At 32.7% G+C, this 17202-nt stretch overlaps 1 protein-coding gene across 1 annotated transcript; it reads left to right on the forward strand.

The window, feature by feature from the left end:
- Nucleotides 1–6739: 6739 nt before the first annotated feature.
- Nucleotides 6740–15203, forward strand: LOC132947322 (uncharacterized). The gene is made up of 4 exons (XM_061017583.1): nucleotides 6740–7220; nucleotides 10733–10870; nucleotides 11821–11920; nucleotides 13989–15203. The coding sequence occupies exons 1-4, from the start codon at nucleotides 7072–7074 to the stop codon at nucleotides 14673–14675; spliced, it is 1074 nt and encodes a 357-aa protein (XP_060873566.1). The 5' UTR covers nucleotides 6740–7071; the 3' UTR covers nucleotides 14676–15203.
- Nucleotides 15204–17202: the final 1999 nt, after the last annotated feature.

Here is a 17202-nt window from a genome sequence, read left to right on the forward strand (position 1 = left end):
AGGTACAAACTCTTCTGTACTATAAAATTCGTTGGCCAATTTTATTATAATAATTTGTTAAAAAAAAAATACTTCTATAAGCACGATAATAAGTACAATGATATAAGTTCGTGGGCAGCGTTATCGTATATCTATAAGATAAATCACAAGTCACAGCCTCCAACAAAACTTAATTAAACCGATAATAATATAATATAATATCTAATTTGAATATATTGATGGTCGATATTGATATTGATAATATTATTCTTCCAATGAACATTTTACGGCGTCTGCATTCTGCAATAATGCAATCATTGAGCTTTGGAATTAACCACCCTAAAACGATCATCATATTATAATACAATTTTTAAATCATGTTTTCCGGTAGGTAGCAATGTAGCATATTACACGAGTATTAATGATTATATAATGAGCTTATAGTACTATATACATACCTTTATTCTTTAATATTACAATAAAAATATATTGATTTAAAACAATATTTTAGATTCCGAGCGTATCTATACGATGATGTGTTTTTTCAATTTTTTAATTTTGTGTCTGTAGAAACTTTTTCTAGTAGAAAAGCGGTCTGATCATTAAATTCTATTGTCGTTTCTTGTAGCATATTGGATCAAGATGGTACTTTTGAGAAGTCAAAATTGAAAATCGCAGTACTTCTTAAATAATTAGAAAAAATTAAAATATTACGAACATTTATTAAAATTGTAATTATATTTTTTAAATAATTGTTTGGTAATCTTGGTTAAAAAACTTCGCTCGGAATCATTTTTCATCGTATACAATGACTTATCATTGAATTTAAATTTAACACATCCATTACAGTGCCTACTCAATTACGATGTACACTCGGCGCCTATACGACACAGTAGGGTGGTTACCTATATTTTCCCTTTTTTTACCTTTTGAATACCTAATGTTTAAGGTAATATTAACACTTTGAGTGCCATGTGTATCAATTTTAATACACAACTAATATGTTTATATTAAATATTATTACACCAGTATTGAAAAAAAAAACAATTGTATTTTAAAAGAACCAAAATTAAGAACAATTTGCACATGATTTGCTTGTAACTGGTGACGGATCTACCTCTGGAGATTATTATGTTAATATTACCGATATCAACTTATTGATATTGCTTATCTAAATGTTGAGCATCTAATAGAAAAAAGACACTAATTGGCTTTGTAAACGTATTTTATAGTAGCTAAGTATACGAAAAATCAAACCACAGAGGAAATTAACAATGCAAATTAACAAAAAATTACTACTATATACATAAAACGTACGTCATATCGTATCCATAGATATAGTAGTAAATATAAAAGAAATCCTCCATTATCTGATTGAGTTCACAGGACTACCTCCATATGAACTAAAATTAAAAATATGCATTCAAATAATGTTACTTTGCCGCTTCGGAATCTCAAAACCATCGCAGCTTTGCAACGGCACAACACTACAAATCACCACAAATATCTAAGACCATTCTGACTGGACTTGTAGCAGGTGAAATAGCATTAATTCCAATAATTCAGTGGCGTGGCGAGCATATTTAAAGCCCTAAGCAAAATATTTGAAAAATCGCCTTATTGTCTTTTAAAACGTTCATTTTACACTAACTCTTGTAGCCGCTATATTTTCCACTATAGAAAGGGAATACAAATTGTACTTACATGCAACGAACCGATGAAAACGATAATTCTTGTAAGCAATACAAATTTTAAACGAATCGCGCACGGCGTCAACGGTTGGCCGCGTGCCCGCGTCGATTATTGTATTATAGGTATCATATTAATATATTATTGTGCTGATTGGACCATTCAAAAGCAATATATGTTATATGATTTTGGAATAGAGATTTTAATTATTTTCGTAACTCAAGGAGGCTGTTGGAGCATAGAATATTTTAAGTAGTAAGATTTAGGAAATTGCGCAAAAATATTATTGACAAATATTTGTCATTGTGTGGTTAGTAAATGAACCTTAGTGTGTGTAATCCATTATCTGGGCCATTATCGTGTTATCGTAAAAAAACCATTAAAATCGGTACAAAATAGCTATAAGCGGAAGATTAGTTTATGTACTTCCCGATGTCCGATTATTATTTTAAAAACATGTATGAACTCATCATCCCCTTTACTAAGTTATGTAGGAAAAATAATTGATGTTTTAAAACTGAATGTAAGTGTATAAAATAAAAATATTTCCATCATTTTTTTTAAATTTTAACATATTTTGAAGCCTTATTGAATACAAAAATCAAAAATCTGTTTCCTACATAACCTAGAAGAGGAGATGATGAGTTCAAACATATTTTTAAAAACAATAATTGAACATCGGGAAGTACATAAACTAATCTTCCGCTTATTGGTCTAAAACTACAAAAAATACGGTGTGCTCCAACAGCCTTAATATTAGTATCTTATCTCTGGCGTGGAATGAAAATCACCTGCAAGGTCGTCGAGTCCTAAGTCGTAGAAACGTATATGGGAACTGCAGGTAGTGGCAACCGGTCCATTGGAAATTTGTGAGACCATTAACAAAATAAACGTTTATTTCGTTAGGTTTAAGCCAAAAAACTAAAAACCGAATGTGTTCTGAAATATTATTTAACCAAAACAAGTATTAGAATTACAGAAGAATGGTGCCAGTATGACACATGTCTTAGTGAATACTGATATTTAAAGCCTTAAAAGTAGAATATTTGTTTAGAGATGAAAAAAAAAGTGAATGTAAAGTGATGGAAAACAAAATATATAGACACATATAATAGAAACTACTTATATACTGTGAGTAATTTTGTATCAAAATGCAAAAATTAAAATCTTTAGGAATACACATTAATATTTTCCAAAGTTTGTTTTTAAATTTTAAAACAACAAATTTACATTTTTAAATAATATATATTACATTATATAGTTATATGTAGTATGTACATTTACAACAATGTAAAAACGTTTAGTATATTGCAACAAATTAAATAATAAAATTAAAAAAAAAATAAGTATAGCTATAAGTATTGAAATTATCGTCTTATTAATATTTCAAAGAAATAATATCGTTAAAATAAAATTCCTGTTTATAAAAACTGAATAAAATTACACCATTATTAGGTTAACAGGGAACCTGTTGATTTCAGTATAGGTATGCTGGAAAAATTAAATAAATGTCTAATCAGGTCCTAAGATATTTGTAGAAAATCGTGTTCCCATAGGCGGCACTTGGCTCTAATTGTTGGGGGGGGGGGCAATGACACCTTGTGACCCCCCCCCCCCCAACAATTGCCTATGCGTGTTCCGTTATTGATATTTTTAAATATAGGTTCGAGCTTCGAGCCTAGACATTAAAATTGAAAAGAAAACTGATGATAAACATATTAAAGGTTTTGTCTTTATATTCTAAATATTGATAAAATTATAACCTATCGAAAATAAATAAAAGTTAAATATGTAGGTAACTGAACAATTCTAATTTAGATAATTTAGATTTAATAATATTAGTACAAAACGCAGTAAACAAGCATTGTAATCCAGTCGTAAATCGAGGTTAACACTTAATAGACCTCTCTATGCATCTTCATATAATTATATAAAATAGATTAAGTACACCAATCAATAATAATAAAACTAACAAAACTGAGAAAAAGACTTAATATGACGTTTGTTGCATCATTATTATTTATTACTTAACTGCGTATTGGACACTGGTAAAATATGTGACATTATATTATTATTTTTTATAGCAAAAGCCGTGTATAGGCCAATTTAAAATATTAATAACGGTATAAATTGTTTTCCGATAACTCTTTTATAGTGTTATATTATAGTTGTACAACATATCAGACATGAGGATTGAGTATAGAACCAAACTAGTAGGTATTTATTAATATGTTAAGTTCGATAATAACCTTTTAGACAATTATTATCTAACCGTATTGTTGGAATAAATTGTATGAATATATTTTGGTTCGATAACGATAATTACACATGATTAATATAACATGAATAATTATAGGCAGTTTTCACGAATTTACAACAGTACACTATGAATAATTGTATTGATTTGAATGTATATGAATGTATTTGAAAATAATTTAATTTGTGTCAGAGGTCATTATTATCAACATATATTATACATATTATACATGTCATAAATCATAATAATATCGTTAAATATAATATATTTCAGATAATATGATGTATGAACAGCAACACTAATATACTGTCACACAGTAAAATAACCAATCGATCAAGAAATTTATGTATTTATGTACCTACCTACTATAATAGCATAATATAATTATCATAGGAGCAGCGATTTCCTAATTTTTTTTTTTTAGCTGGCAGTATCCTCTTTATGGACCAAATGCAGTCACGGTACCCTGCCAGTGGTTAATACTATTTGCGAGGAACATGAATAAAAAAAAAAAGAAATAGTCGTTCTGTTGTTTAGTTGGTGTAAAGTGCTCATCGTCATCGAGTATATAGGCAGGTCACAGTAATAGATGTGTTTGCTTTGAATTCAATGATTCAAATCATTGCATACGAAAAACGATTCTGAGCTCGGAGACTGTTATTGTTAGTCTATATTACTGGGCATATTTTATTTCATATTTATTGATATTGCTATTAGTAGTTTATTTTTCTATTAGTAATACTACGGTAGGTTGACCTAATTTTTGCTAATAATTATTAAAATCACAAATATTATATATTAATTATTATATTATAATTTCATATTAGGTATATTGCTATAGCTCTTAATATGACTTATACTTAATCATTACCTACCGACGTATCTCGGTAAAACAGTGTGAACAGATCATGGTATAAATAGCTTGAAATTAATCTAAATGTTATGAAAATTTCATTGTAAGTAGATATATATATAAAATAATAATATGCATAGGAAACTAATATATATTTTTTACAATTTATTAAATTATTTTTGTTTGTTTTAATTTTAATTTTATAATAATAATGCATTATGACAACATGTTGTCTATCAATTATTATAATATAGCCATATTAATAATAGTAATAGTAATTTTATAAAAACGACTACCTATTTTACTGATTATCAAAAATTGTGACTGGTATAATAATGATTAAACCCCAACTGATCTTTGTTCCTTTTGTTATAAATCAAAAAATATGAGACACTTGAAATATTTCACATCAACCTACTTTAAATGCCATTTTCTATAGGTAGGTACACAATTATTTTTTTTTAATATTTTATACTAATTTTAGCTATACATTCAATTGAAATATTCAAATTTTTAATTTTTTCTTAAGTTGTGATAAAAATTTAGGCTCCGTTAAAATGCTTGAAAATGTAACGCAATATCTCACATAAATTGTTCTTATATAGTAATTTTAAATTTTAAAATGTATATGCACAATTTTTTTCATAATTGTATTGATGAATTCGTAATAGAAAAAAAAATATTTACTAGAAGTACCTACTAAGGTATTAATAAAGTTATAACCAATAATCGTACAAATACAGAAAAACAATAGGTAGTCAAAATCAGTGCATAATATATACTGTCAAAACGGGTGAAATGGAACTTGAGTGGTGACTTGGAACACTATGACTTTTCTTTATTGAATTTGATAAGACTTCGTGAGTTTTAATTAGATATCGTTGATCTTTCCATAATATTTTATGTTGTTATATTTTATCAGATTTTTTGATATTTCTTAACATTAAACAGAAATTTATGTTCCAAACTGTTATCCAAAAACACATTTTTTGTAGACCAAATTTAAGTCACCAAACTGATACCGTTTAAGACACAAAATTCTGGTATGCATATTTTTTAATTGATGTACAACAGTTTTATACAAACTAGTCCAATCATTATTTAAAAATATTCATCTGATTTTTTAAGAATGATTTTATTTTTCAAATCCCTAAAAAAAAGGGTGACTTGAAACATACCGAAGCGACACAATAAAAGAGAACCGGGTAGTCGGTTGTAACGAAACTTCTCTGATGAAACTTTACAAAATGATATTTCTGAATTGAAAAATGGTAACTTTTTTTTTCCATGGTAATGACCAAAAAAACTCTCCAGCTTTATAATATTAGTATAGATTATAATATAAGTATAAAATATAAATATAATAAGGTTTATAATATTTTATGTTTTTGTAAAGCCTACGATAGTTACGATTTTCCATAAATTATTAAAATGAGCGATGAAACAATGCCTACAGTTCCTCTGGGCTCTGACTCTGTTCAGCTGATTCTCTATAATATCTTCAATATAATATACAGTTACCACTTAATATTAATACTTGGCACAATGTATACGTGATGTATTTATATACGAAAAAGACTTTTATTTTTGGATTATTATTTTTTGGATCAGAGTGGGTAATCTAGGGTTATCACTTATCGGGCCTATATAATATATTATAATATCATAGACCTCAGTGAGTTCTCTCTTATCCGTTTCACTGCAATTTTGTCATAGATGCGCTTTCCGATAATGTGTCGCCATAATATGTACTCATGTAGCATTTGGCCAAGCCGCTATTAAGCCTACAATAAATTGTTCGTTTTCGAGAGCCCTCTCGCTTGGTTGTCCGCCCGACCGCAAATCGTGCCCGGGCCGGCTGCAAGGCTGAGTGTGTGTGTGTGTGTGTGTGTGTGCACGCGCGCGCGCGATGTACAGCCGTAGCGATGGTTCAGCGCGGGGGGAGGCGGCGGTGCCGGGTGACAGATCGCCGCCGACGCGCACCGCGTAGCCCGACAGGTTGGCCAACCGCGTGTCGACGACAAATCGGTGGCCGACCGACCGTCCGTATACATCCGTCGCGGTGGCCGCCGCCGTCGTCTTCACCCGTCGGCGGGCGACCGATGGTGGTAACAGTGTTCGCCGCGCACACTCGACCGTCGTAGGACCGCCGCCGTCGCCCGACCGTAGTCCGTACGACTCGTGCACGACATTCAGTTGTACCCGCCGTCGTCGTCGCTGAGAACGGCGCGCGTTACGTCGATCGATTTTAAACGACCCAGGAGGGGCACGCGAGGGCCTGAACGGCGTCCCGATGATCGTGGCTATGGAGAGGAAACTGATATCGGAACTTATCGACGAGTACAAGACGTGCACCTGCCTGTGGAGGATCAAGGACCCCGACTACAAGAACAAAGAGATGAAGAACGAGGCGTACGAGTCGCTGCTGCAGTTGATAAAAAAGTATAATAATAATTTTAATTATAATAATAGTATTAGAACACTGTCGTGTAGTACGGGGCGAGCGCAATAATAATATTAACATCATCGGAAAAAAGACGCGGCGGCCGATTGCGGAGCGCGTGACAGGTCGTCAGCGACCTCAGTTGTAGAGTGTAGACCGCGGCGGGCGGGAAACGAATGAGCAAGGAAGTGTGTGGGGGGGGGATACCACGCTTTTCGGCGGCAGCGGCGGTGGTGGACGCGACCTTTGAAATGATAATATAATAATTCGCACGCTTAGACTGCGAGTTGCGACGTAGGTACTTTACCAATTGCATTTCCGCCACTGTCGCTCGTTTACTTAGGCAATATTAAGGGATCACACGTCTACACCTCCCGACTATTACTACGTCGGCGTTTACTTTATTATAAATATATGTATATTATATATATAATATACATACTAATTGCATAACAAACTTGCTATGGTTAACCCGACTTCGCCCGGAAAAAACGAATAAACATATAACACGGAAATATATTTATAAATTGCCATAGCGGTGTATATCGGATTTGGTGGACGGCAGTTCACGGGCAAATCGGCATCATCGTCCCACGCTCTGTGAACTCATTCGACCGAGATGGGCACTTGTCATATTTTTGAACATGGTTCAAATTGCTGTCTAAACTTTCCTGATGTCTCTGAAAATAATTTCTGAAACTTTCGTCAAAATCGGTCAACTAGTCTTTGAGCCTATGAGCTACAGACGTAAGGACATTACCTTTTGTTGTACATTTGAATAACAAACAATAAATTTAATATTTTTTAAAATTCCGTAGCAACACGTGGCGGAGCAACTAGTCAATACGATTTTTTTTTAAATTTTATTTCTGTAACCGATGGCAATACCCTATAGCAATAACCCAATATTAGAATCAAAAAATTATTCGTTTTTCGTGAGCCAATACGAATTCATATGTGTCGTGTGACAACCTATAGTGGTTGACAAAAGAAGCTAAAATCGCATTCCGAGTATCAAGGAAATGTATTGATATAACTTTTATTGACATTGGTCCAGTAGTTTCTGTGGTTAGTGCAAACTCTTCAGGTATACTCAGGTATAGGGTGTGAAGGCGTATTACAATTAACGAATATTGTCCTGATGACGGAACTCATGTATGCGGGTGTATGTGTAGGAGGGAGGTAATGGGAGGGGGAGTTTTGAGGAAATTAAGAATTTACATAGAATTTACATCCGGGTTTATTTCTGAAAATTCACTAATTTTATTTCAATAAAATCAGAACTTCAAATTGATAGGGTTTTTTAGCTTCGATAACAGTTTTTTCTTGTTTTTATACGTTGATGGACCTGCCTTGCTATATGGTTTAGCATACTTTATTATTACTCTCAGGGTTTAGCCAAACTGGCGCATGACAGCTATTATAATATGTGTACATTATAAATGTCAGGTTAATACTAGTTACTAGTTAGGTATTAAAATTGTGAATTTTGTGATGCATCACTATTCAATGTCGTTCGGAATAAATCGTATTACCCACAGTCTTTGAAGATAAAAGGTCAGAAATGGGGAGCCAGCCCACCCAAGGTGTTAAAATATTATTTCATAAATTGACATACATAAACAATTTATTGGACTGCTTAATCACTAATTAGTATATTTCAGATTTATATATTTATATTTATTTATATTTTAATATATTTAAGATTTGAAAATGTAATACAAGATTCCTCAAAAGTTTGTCTGCCCGAAAGTCAAATTAAATTTTTAAGATCGTTTGAAGTTCAAATTTCAAAATTGAATACTCACCGGATCAATTTTACAAAATATTTTGACACGTTTTGAGATATCTACAGATATTTTCAATTTTCAGTTTTCTTAATTTTTTTAATTAATACAATTTTGATTTGATAGGGCAAAAAGTTTTAAACTTTAATACAAGGCTCCTCGCAAATACATTATTGTAACTATAGCAGTTAAAAAATACTAAAAATATATGGGAACTATTTTGTTTTATAAACATTCAAAGTTCAAATGTTGATAAACCTTATCGAATTGATAATTTGCGAATGATTTTGTAGTTAAAAATGTATAAAATGTTTAATTTTTATAGCTAAGAATTGCAAATTTAAAACATGGATTCTCATAAGTAGGATATACTTGGACCATAAAAATATAAATACAATTTCTTTTTATAGACATATTAAGTTCAAATTTTGACAACATTAAATATATAAACAAAGAATAACGATTTTAGTTATTTTTTTGAAATTTAAAAATATTATTCATGGGTGCTTGAAACGTTTAAAGTATACCAAACAAAATGTTTTCGGCAAAAATTAATTCAACCTACTGCTTTACTAATAGTTTAATTTTAATAGCAATATAGTATCATAAAATATACTTGTAGGTAGTTATATAAAGGCTGACGGATAGCTCAGAATCGTTTTCGTATACAATGATTTTATATCGTTGAATTCAAATGTAATACAGCCATTAAAGTACATCAGAGCAGATTTTATATTGAACAATATAGTTAAGTACATTATATTTTTATGAGCCAATATATAATTGATTAATTGATTAATCTATAATGACCTTCTGAACTTTCCCCTTTAATTCACCACTGCCTGTATGTAGCTTCACGCCAATCTATCGTTATTTTGCCGCCTGAAATTAATATTATTATAATAGAATAGGCGTTATTTCACATGCGCCATAACGATTTTCGCCGCCGCCGTCAACCGCTGTTTTTAAGAACTATCGACGAACGTCGTCAACGGCTGCTATAACGGAGGCCACGTCTGATGTACGTTTGCTGACTTTTGATTTGGAGCTGCTAAGTTCTGAGTGATTTTTTAACATTAGCTTCTCGTATATTTCCGTTATCTACATTCTATAATACGATCAATCTCATCTTACACGATGTTTGTTGGACGTCCTGTAAAATTAACTTTTTGCTGTTTCATGTGCTATGTTCTTAAGAACTCAAAAATAATGTATTGCAATTGACTCATGATAATATTAGTACCTACAATCATGATATATTTGTGTTCACAGAAGAATGTCACAAAAAAAGTAAACAATTTAGCAATACAAACCTTAGTGGCTCTGTTTTTCCTCATGTTTTCCTACAAACGAATACGTTGTTTAGTTGTAAACAAACGTTCGTATTATTTTTTACCGCATAACAAAGGGCCCATAATTTCGAAATATATAAAAAAATATGTTGATCCGTGAGTCAAATCAGTTGATTTCAATCGCTATAATAATTTAGCCAGTCGACACAATGAAAATCATCGATATGTAAAGACAATTTGATATTATCGGGTTAGGCGGGTCAGCAGCAGTTTTGAGTGTAACCATCTGCTTGAAAATGAATAAGATACTTAGATTTCTTAATCTTTTTTTAGAATATGGTTGACTCAAACTTATTATTTTTGAAATTATATTTTTATGCGATGCGTTATGTGCTCTGTTATAATATATTTATTATTTTATATTGCATCTAGATATAACGAGAGCTGTACAATGGACGACCTGAAACGTAAAATAGCCAATCTGAGAACGTGTTACTTGCGGGAATTCAAAAAAGTAATGGACGCAAAAAGATATGGTGGAATATACGAGCCCAGTTTGTGGTATTACAAGTAAGATACCCTGCTACTAGATTATATTATAGTAGGTAGTCGTATATTATAATATATTATCATATAATTACACACGAATGTCAACACGCCGTGTGATATAATATTAATACACCTGTATAGTGTTGGGGGTATATTAGGTACTTCTGAAAAGTAATTGAATCACGTTACTATATAAATATTGAAATAAAGTAATTAGGTTAGGTACTTTTACGTTAATCTATATCATAACACGCACATTGACTTCCATTGCTTTCCACAGTTAAAAGTAACATGCTACTGAGGATAATTAGGTCATATTATGACATTTCAATTTTTTTTAAACTTATGCTAAGTACACTGATAATAGATAATAGTTGCCTAATTGATTTGTAGACTTATAAATTATTATGTCCTCGAGTTACGATTATTATTAAGTCACACGATTAGATTAACCTTATATAGACACAATATCACTTTGTGTCAACATTTGAACGAAGATGAGGACTTAAACGGAAGCTTAACAATAATTATAGAAAATTACAAAAAAATGATATTTAAAAACAGTGTGTGGGTGGAGAAATTCCAAATGTTAAATGTTTAATGATTCGAATAATAGTATACTAGGTATAGTACGCAATATATCATACACAAATTGTATGAGTGTTACTATTTTTTATACAAACAAAAATACTTTTTGACCAATATGCTAATAGTTAATATACTTTTATATGTATATCAATGTTTTACGTTTTACGTCAATAATAAACGCATATTTAATATGATAACTACCCCTTAAGTGTATATGGTTATTTCAGCATTTGCGGGGGAGGGTTAATTGAAATACAATATACTGTTTTGTTACTACCCACACTGTTAAGTATACACATGGTGAAAAATATCGAACGCGTATTGTTACACGTGTGTTATACACTGCTTAACTATAGTAATAAATGTCGATAATCGTGTTATAGATCCTTAGAGTTCCTAAACGACCAGCATCACAGCGAAGACAGAGTCCGGTTGGGCCGCAGTTATCCGGATAACAGTGACGAAGATAACGAGTCAAACGAGGTACTAGTTACTATATATATTATTGAACCATACATATTTATATACATAATATTTATGTATGTATATGTACATTTAAAGAAACAGCTTTTTATTTCTGTAATAATTACATACATATCTAATTGTTATAAATATTAGAAAAGTACCTAACACGAGGACGACCGTGTAGTATCTCTCTCACAGTCCCCTCCTCGTCTTAAAATTCAGATTTCCTCTATAACCAGGCATTTATATATCTTACATATATTATACTTTACGTGTCTTCTTTGAATTGCACATACATATATAATATTTATGAAATAATAGTAATATATAGCGATATAGCCGTGCATTTATTATGTTTTGAGGATCTTTGCTGATTGGGTATAATATAGTAGGTGTAAAATGTGTACAGCGGTGATGTTGATCTATAGTATATGTACAAATAGTATAGTGATTGTGATCGGTGATATAGACAACTATATGCATACAAAAATTAGTTTTAGCTAGTACCGTTATATATTTTCTGAATGTCAAAAACATGTAATTTTGTTAGCAATAAGTTTATGGATGACAAGTCTGGGAAACTTTAATTATTATTAAAAAAAGCTAGTACAAAATAATAATAATAATCAAGTTTTCAAACATACTCTCATAATATAAATCAAGATGGATTGTAGTCTGTAGAGCATCGACAGTTATTTTGAAGACGATAAATCAATTAAATCATAAATCTGATACTTTGAGTAATCGAATAACTAACATAATATATCATGTTATTCGAACATAATATTATGATAAATATGGTATAAATCATCGTGTATAGTTACAAGAAATGTAAAAGTAATATCGCCAAACAGTTTTGAACACTAATAATTGGTTCACGGAAATCTGTATGTTGATCACTCGTGTCTGCGTTTGCTATCGACAAAAATAATTTATACTTTTTTAATTTAATCCATCGTAATGTCGTATGTAAATGTATTTAGCTATGATCATTCGATTACGAAGCAATTGGTCCTAATAATTATGTACAGATGACATGCATCTCGTCAGCATAATATAATGTATAACCCTAATATATATAATAATTTGAAAAATGCGTTTTGCATGACTAGTGATATTATATGAACGATTTATAGTGACATAATTTTTTGACGACACAGCTTCTATAATATAGCGTTATCTATATTATGCGATTTAACGAATTTTCTACCAATAAATAATGATATTAATGTCGAAATTAATAATTAAAATTATAATATTACATTATATCTAGGTACTGACATCTATAATACAATTTTATCCCTCATAATAAACAATTTCTTGGCATATATAATAATAAAATAATGTACATATATCTATTATATTATTATTATTATATCATAACCAATATATAGATAATCATATTATAGGTATAATGTACAAAACAATAATGTTACTATCTCGATTCCGTCCGTATAATATAATATCATAATATCTGTAATCTGTATTGAGTATTCTGCAGTATATAATATTGCGTCGTTGAAACTTCCTCATTAACAATACATTATTCCCATAATCATTATTGTACTTTATTGTGTATACAGACTTAAATACTTAAGTACCTTTAAGTACACTTCAGTTTACACATGGAATTATGATATTAGTAACCATTGTTACTATACGGTATTCAATATAATAGAAGGGTTGATAATAATATTAATTCAGACATAAATGCTCAAGTATTAAAATTAGGCAATGACAATTTTCTAGTCGCTCCTCCGAACTTTCGCTGTTCCCTTGCCTTTGCCATTCCTATTTGTCCTAAGCGTTATTTAAAAATTGTACAGAGTAATGTCTAATGTAGCTGGCTTATGAGTTATGAGGACCATTTTATAATCGTAATCCACCTATAATACCTATAATAATACATTAACCTATATAAAACCTGTATTATACAAAAAAAAAGTTTCAAAATTGAGTTCATCAGTACCTAATTCAATATTTGTGTCAAGGAAATGTTGTCTTTTTTGTCTTACAGTTAGGTACAAAAATTTATTTTTCTACAAATTCACAGCCTTACTCATAAAATATATTAACGAAATTACAGACGCATAACATCATGGTGTACGAGGACGTCGACGACCGGGCTGGGTCCGAGGACAAGGACTCGTGTTCCACCGAACCTGAGTACCTGCAGCAACCCTGTACCCCGACCAGCAGCGGCTTGCAAACCATATTGAGCGGCAGCGGCGCAGATGGCGTCAGGAGACCCAAGAGACGGCGGCGGGTGTTGGACGTGTCGCCGGCGCAGAACGGGCCGCCCGCTAGAGCGCCGCCGCCGCCGCCACCGGACCGGTTTTCTGGCAGTGCCGGAGCAGCCGACTTTTACGAACCTCAAATATTGGGGGGCGTGGGTGGCGACCCTACCGATCCGCCGGTGGCCGACTACTATGACGGTTTTGGCCGGTACGCGGCCAACGAGCTCCGGCAGATGGACAGGCAGTCGGTGATCATCGCCAAGCGGTTGGTCAACGAAGTTCTGTTCCTGGGCCAGATGGGCATGTTAAATGTCAACACCAGGATCGAGACGCCGACGACCGGCCGGCGGAAGAACGCGTCCGCGTCGACTGCGTGCAAGTCGGAATCGCATAACCGCCGGCACCGTCACCGTCGCGACGAGGACGAGGAAGACAACGACGATGACAACGACTGCGAAGACCCTGGCCACGACGGTGGCGGACGCGAATCGTCGTCGTCGCCGATGCCGCCCGTCGAGTTCATGGAGACTTCGTGATACGCCGCGGAAAATGGTCGGCCGATTGACGAGCGATCATCATCTCCGCACTGCACGTAGTCGATTACCCATCTCCCCACTACTCAAGTCTACGAAGACCGAACTCGGTTTGATGACGACGACTGACGTCTACATCGACGACGAATCCAAACAATCAGTCTGTTCAATATATGTGTAATGTAAAATTTATTTTTATTTTTTAAATTATTCAATATAATATATATAAAATATTTATCTTATAAGACTGCTTGATATTCTATACGCGTGGGTCCGTGTATTGGGGCGCCACGATGTGTTTTTATGTTCTACAATTATTTGAGTACAATTTTTTTTTTTTAATTTTAAATTTATTGTTTTCGGAGTTTTTTGTCATTTGGACGATTCCTCATTATAACAGCTTAAAGAGTTAATTGTAATACTATATTATATATTATATTTATTATACGCTTTAACTTTAAGAGTTACTTTATATGTGATTCGTTAATTTATTAATATACCAATTATATGCAATTGAACGTTTTTATCATACGTATTGACTTTACTCCAATTATTCGAGCTTATTATTTCCATAACTTTTTCAGTCACCGAAGAACTACATTTATTATATATACTACATATAATCGCCGTCTAGTGTATGGTCAACACACTCGCGGACCTCACACATCAGACGCAACTACCACAATCGACGTGTATAATTAATGTATAATATATTGAAACTTCGAAATACCGGACAATCTCAGTCGCTGAAATGTTGTCCGCTAATCAGAGGGTTTAGTTTGTTGTTGGTTCTCAAAAAACGCACGCCACATTCTGAGGTGTCCGTTATATTATGATGGGAGGTTGCACCGTATTATATGAAAATTTTATATGATATGTATAATATATAATTCAGTAATTGTATATCACTATAATACTACGCAAGGAAAACGTGTATAGTGCACCTACACACAAAATAACCGATTCATTTCAGGAGTACCCTATACCCTGTGAGGGTCACTGTTGGGTGTCGCGTGTCGCGTGTCGGACGGTAATTATGCATAATATTATATAATATTTATAAATAAACACCAAACTTTCGCCGTTACGAATAACGCAACTTTGTACATATTGTTATTTGTTAAAACACGCGCGTGCGACTTGCACCTGGAATATATAATTACTGCACGTCGTAAATTTATGTCTAATGGTAGTTTGAAAAATACATTTTTTAAGTTTGCGTACGATTTTTTGTATAATATTTACCTATAGATACTATATTATGTAGATGATGACGTCTAGTTATTTATTATTAACAGGTATACCTATTTGGTAACAAATAAGCGTTGTTCCTATACATGACGTATATTACATTATACGCGTATTTGTGAAACCAGAGGTTGAATTTTTGTGGTCCACAAATTGAAAACGAAATTTGCTCGGTCCACTACAACTGAAAGTCTTACAATCGCAAAATGAAGTGTTGTATACGACGCAGCTAGTCGACAAAAACATTAGGTGCTTAAATGGTAAATTCACCGAAACGACGTTTAGTGAGTATTTTTATACCCACGCACCTCATGACACATTGACACGGATTATCTGCACACATTTTGAGAGAACCTTTCTGCTGTAATTTTTTTCAGCCATTTATAAACGCGACAGTTAGACGCTATAAGGTTAGTTTGGTAACATTATCGCCGTGCCACTAAAATGAAAAAAAATATACAGTCCACTGACACACTTTCATGTGAACAAAAACACACATAATATATGATTACACATTTACTACCAACGAACCTTTATTTTAATCCTCAGACAAAAAAGCCTTATATTTGAGAGACAGCAAAAAATGTTTACCCGAGGTAAGAGATAACTATTCTGTTAATTATAGCATAATATATTTTATACATATTTATCATCTAAATATTATTTTTTTTTTCGAATGGCACTATGTCCAGGAGTAGACACGAAGGCCTAGTTCGGACGCCTATTTGGCAGAATTTCTATTTGGGCACCCGTAGGTTCCTGCCATGCCCGGTTGGGCCGTTGGGGGATAGCGGTCTCGCCGTCTAGACAGTTGCTGCCCAGAGAGTGATGCCGCCCGTGGCCGGGATTCGAACCGGTGACGGTGCGAATTACAACCGACGCCGTTGTCCGCTCGGCCACTCCGTCCCCCAAATTATATATTAGGTATTATAATTATTTACTTTTTTTTTTACTATTAATAATTAATAAGATAGAAATATCGTGATACTATATTATATCGCTCAATTACATAAATATACGTGTATAGTTATTTTAAATTACAGTGTTATTATATTTCAAAATATAAAGGACCCATGGGGGGTTGGCATGTGTCGACAGGGAGTCTTGACGCGCTTCTCTCCACAGGGTTGACGACCGGAGCAAACAAGGGGCAGAGCCCTCTAGTTACTAATAATTAAATGTTTGCGTTCATACATGTCTGCGCACGTACAAGGTTTAATTGTTTGATTAATAATATAAAAGTTTATAGGTGTATGTGTTTTTAATTATTGAAGGGGCTTTT

The sequence above is a fragment of the Metopolophium dirhodum genome, chromosome 6 (assembly GCF_019925205.1).
Source record: "Metopolophium dirhodum isolate CAU chromosome 6, ASM1992520v1, whole genome shotgun sequence".
Lineage (NCBI taxonomy): Eukaryota > Metazoa > Arthropoda > Insecta > Hemiptera > Aphididae > Metopolophium > Metopolophium dirhodum.

Excerpts from the sequence above, each read along its gene's own strand:
- LOC132947322 (XM_061017583.1), top strand. The coding sequence starts at position 7,072 with ATGATCGTGGCTATGGAGAGGAAACTGATATCGGAACTTATCGACGAG. Across the intron at positions 7,221-10,732 it reads CTGCTGCAGTTGATAAAAAA|ATATAACGAGAGCTGTACAA; the intron begins GTATAATAATAA and ends TATTGCATCTAG. Across the intron at positions 11,921-13,988 it reads AAGATAACGAGTCAAACGAG|ACGCATAACATCATGGTGTA; the intron begins GTACTAGTTACT and ends ACGAAATTACAG.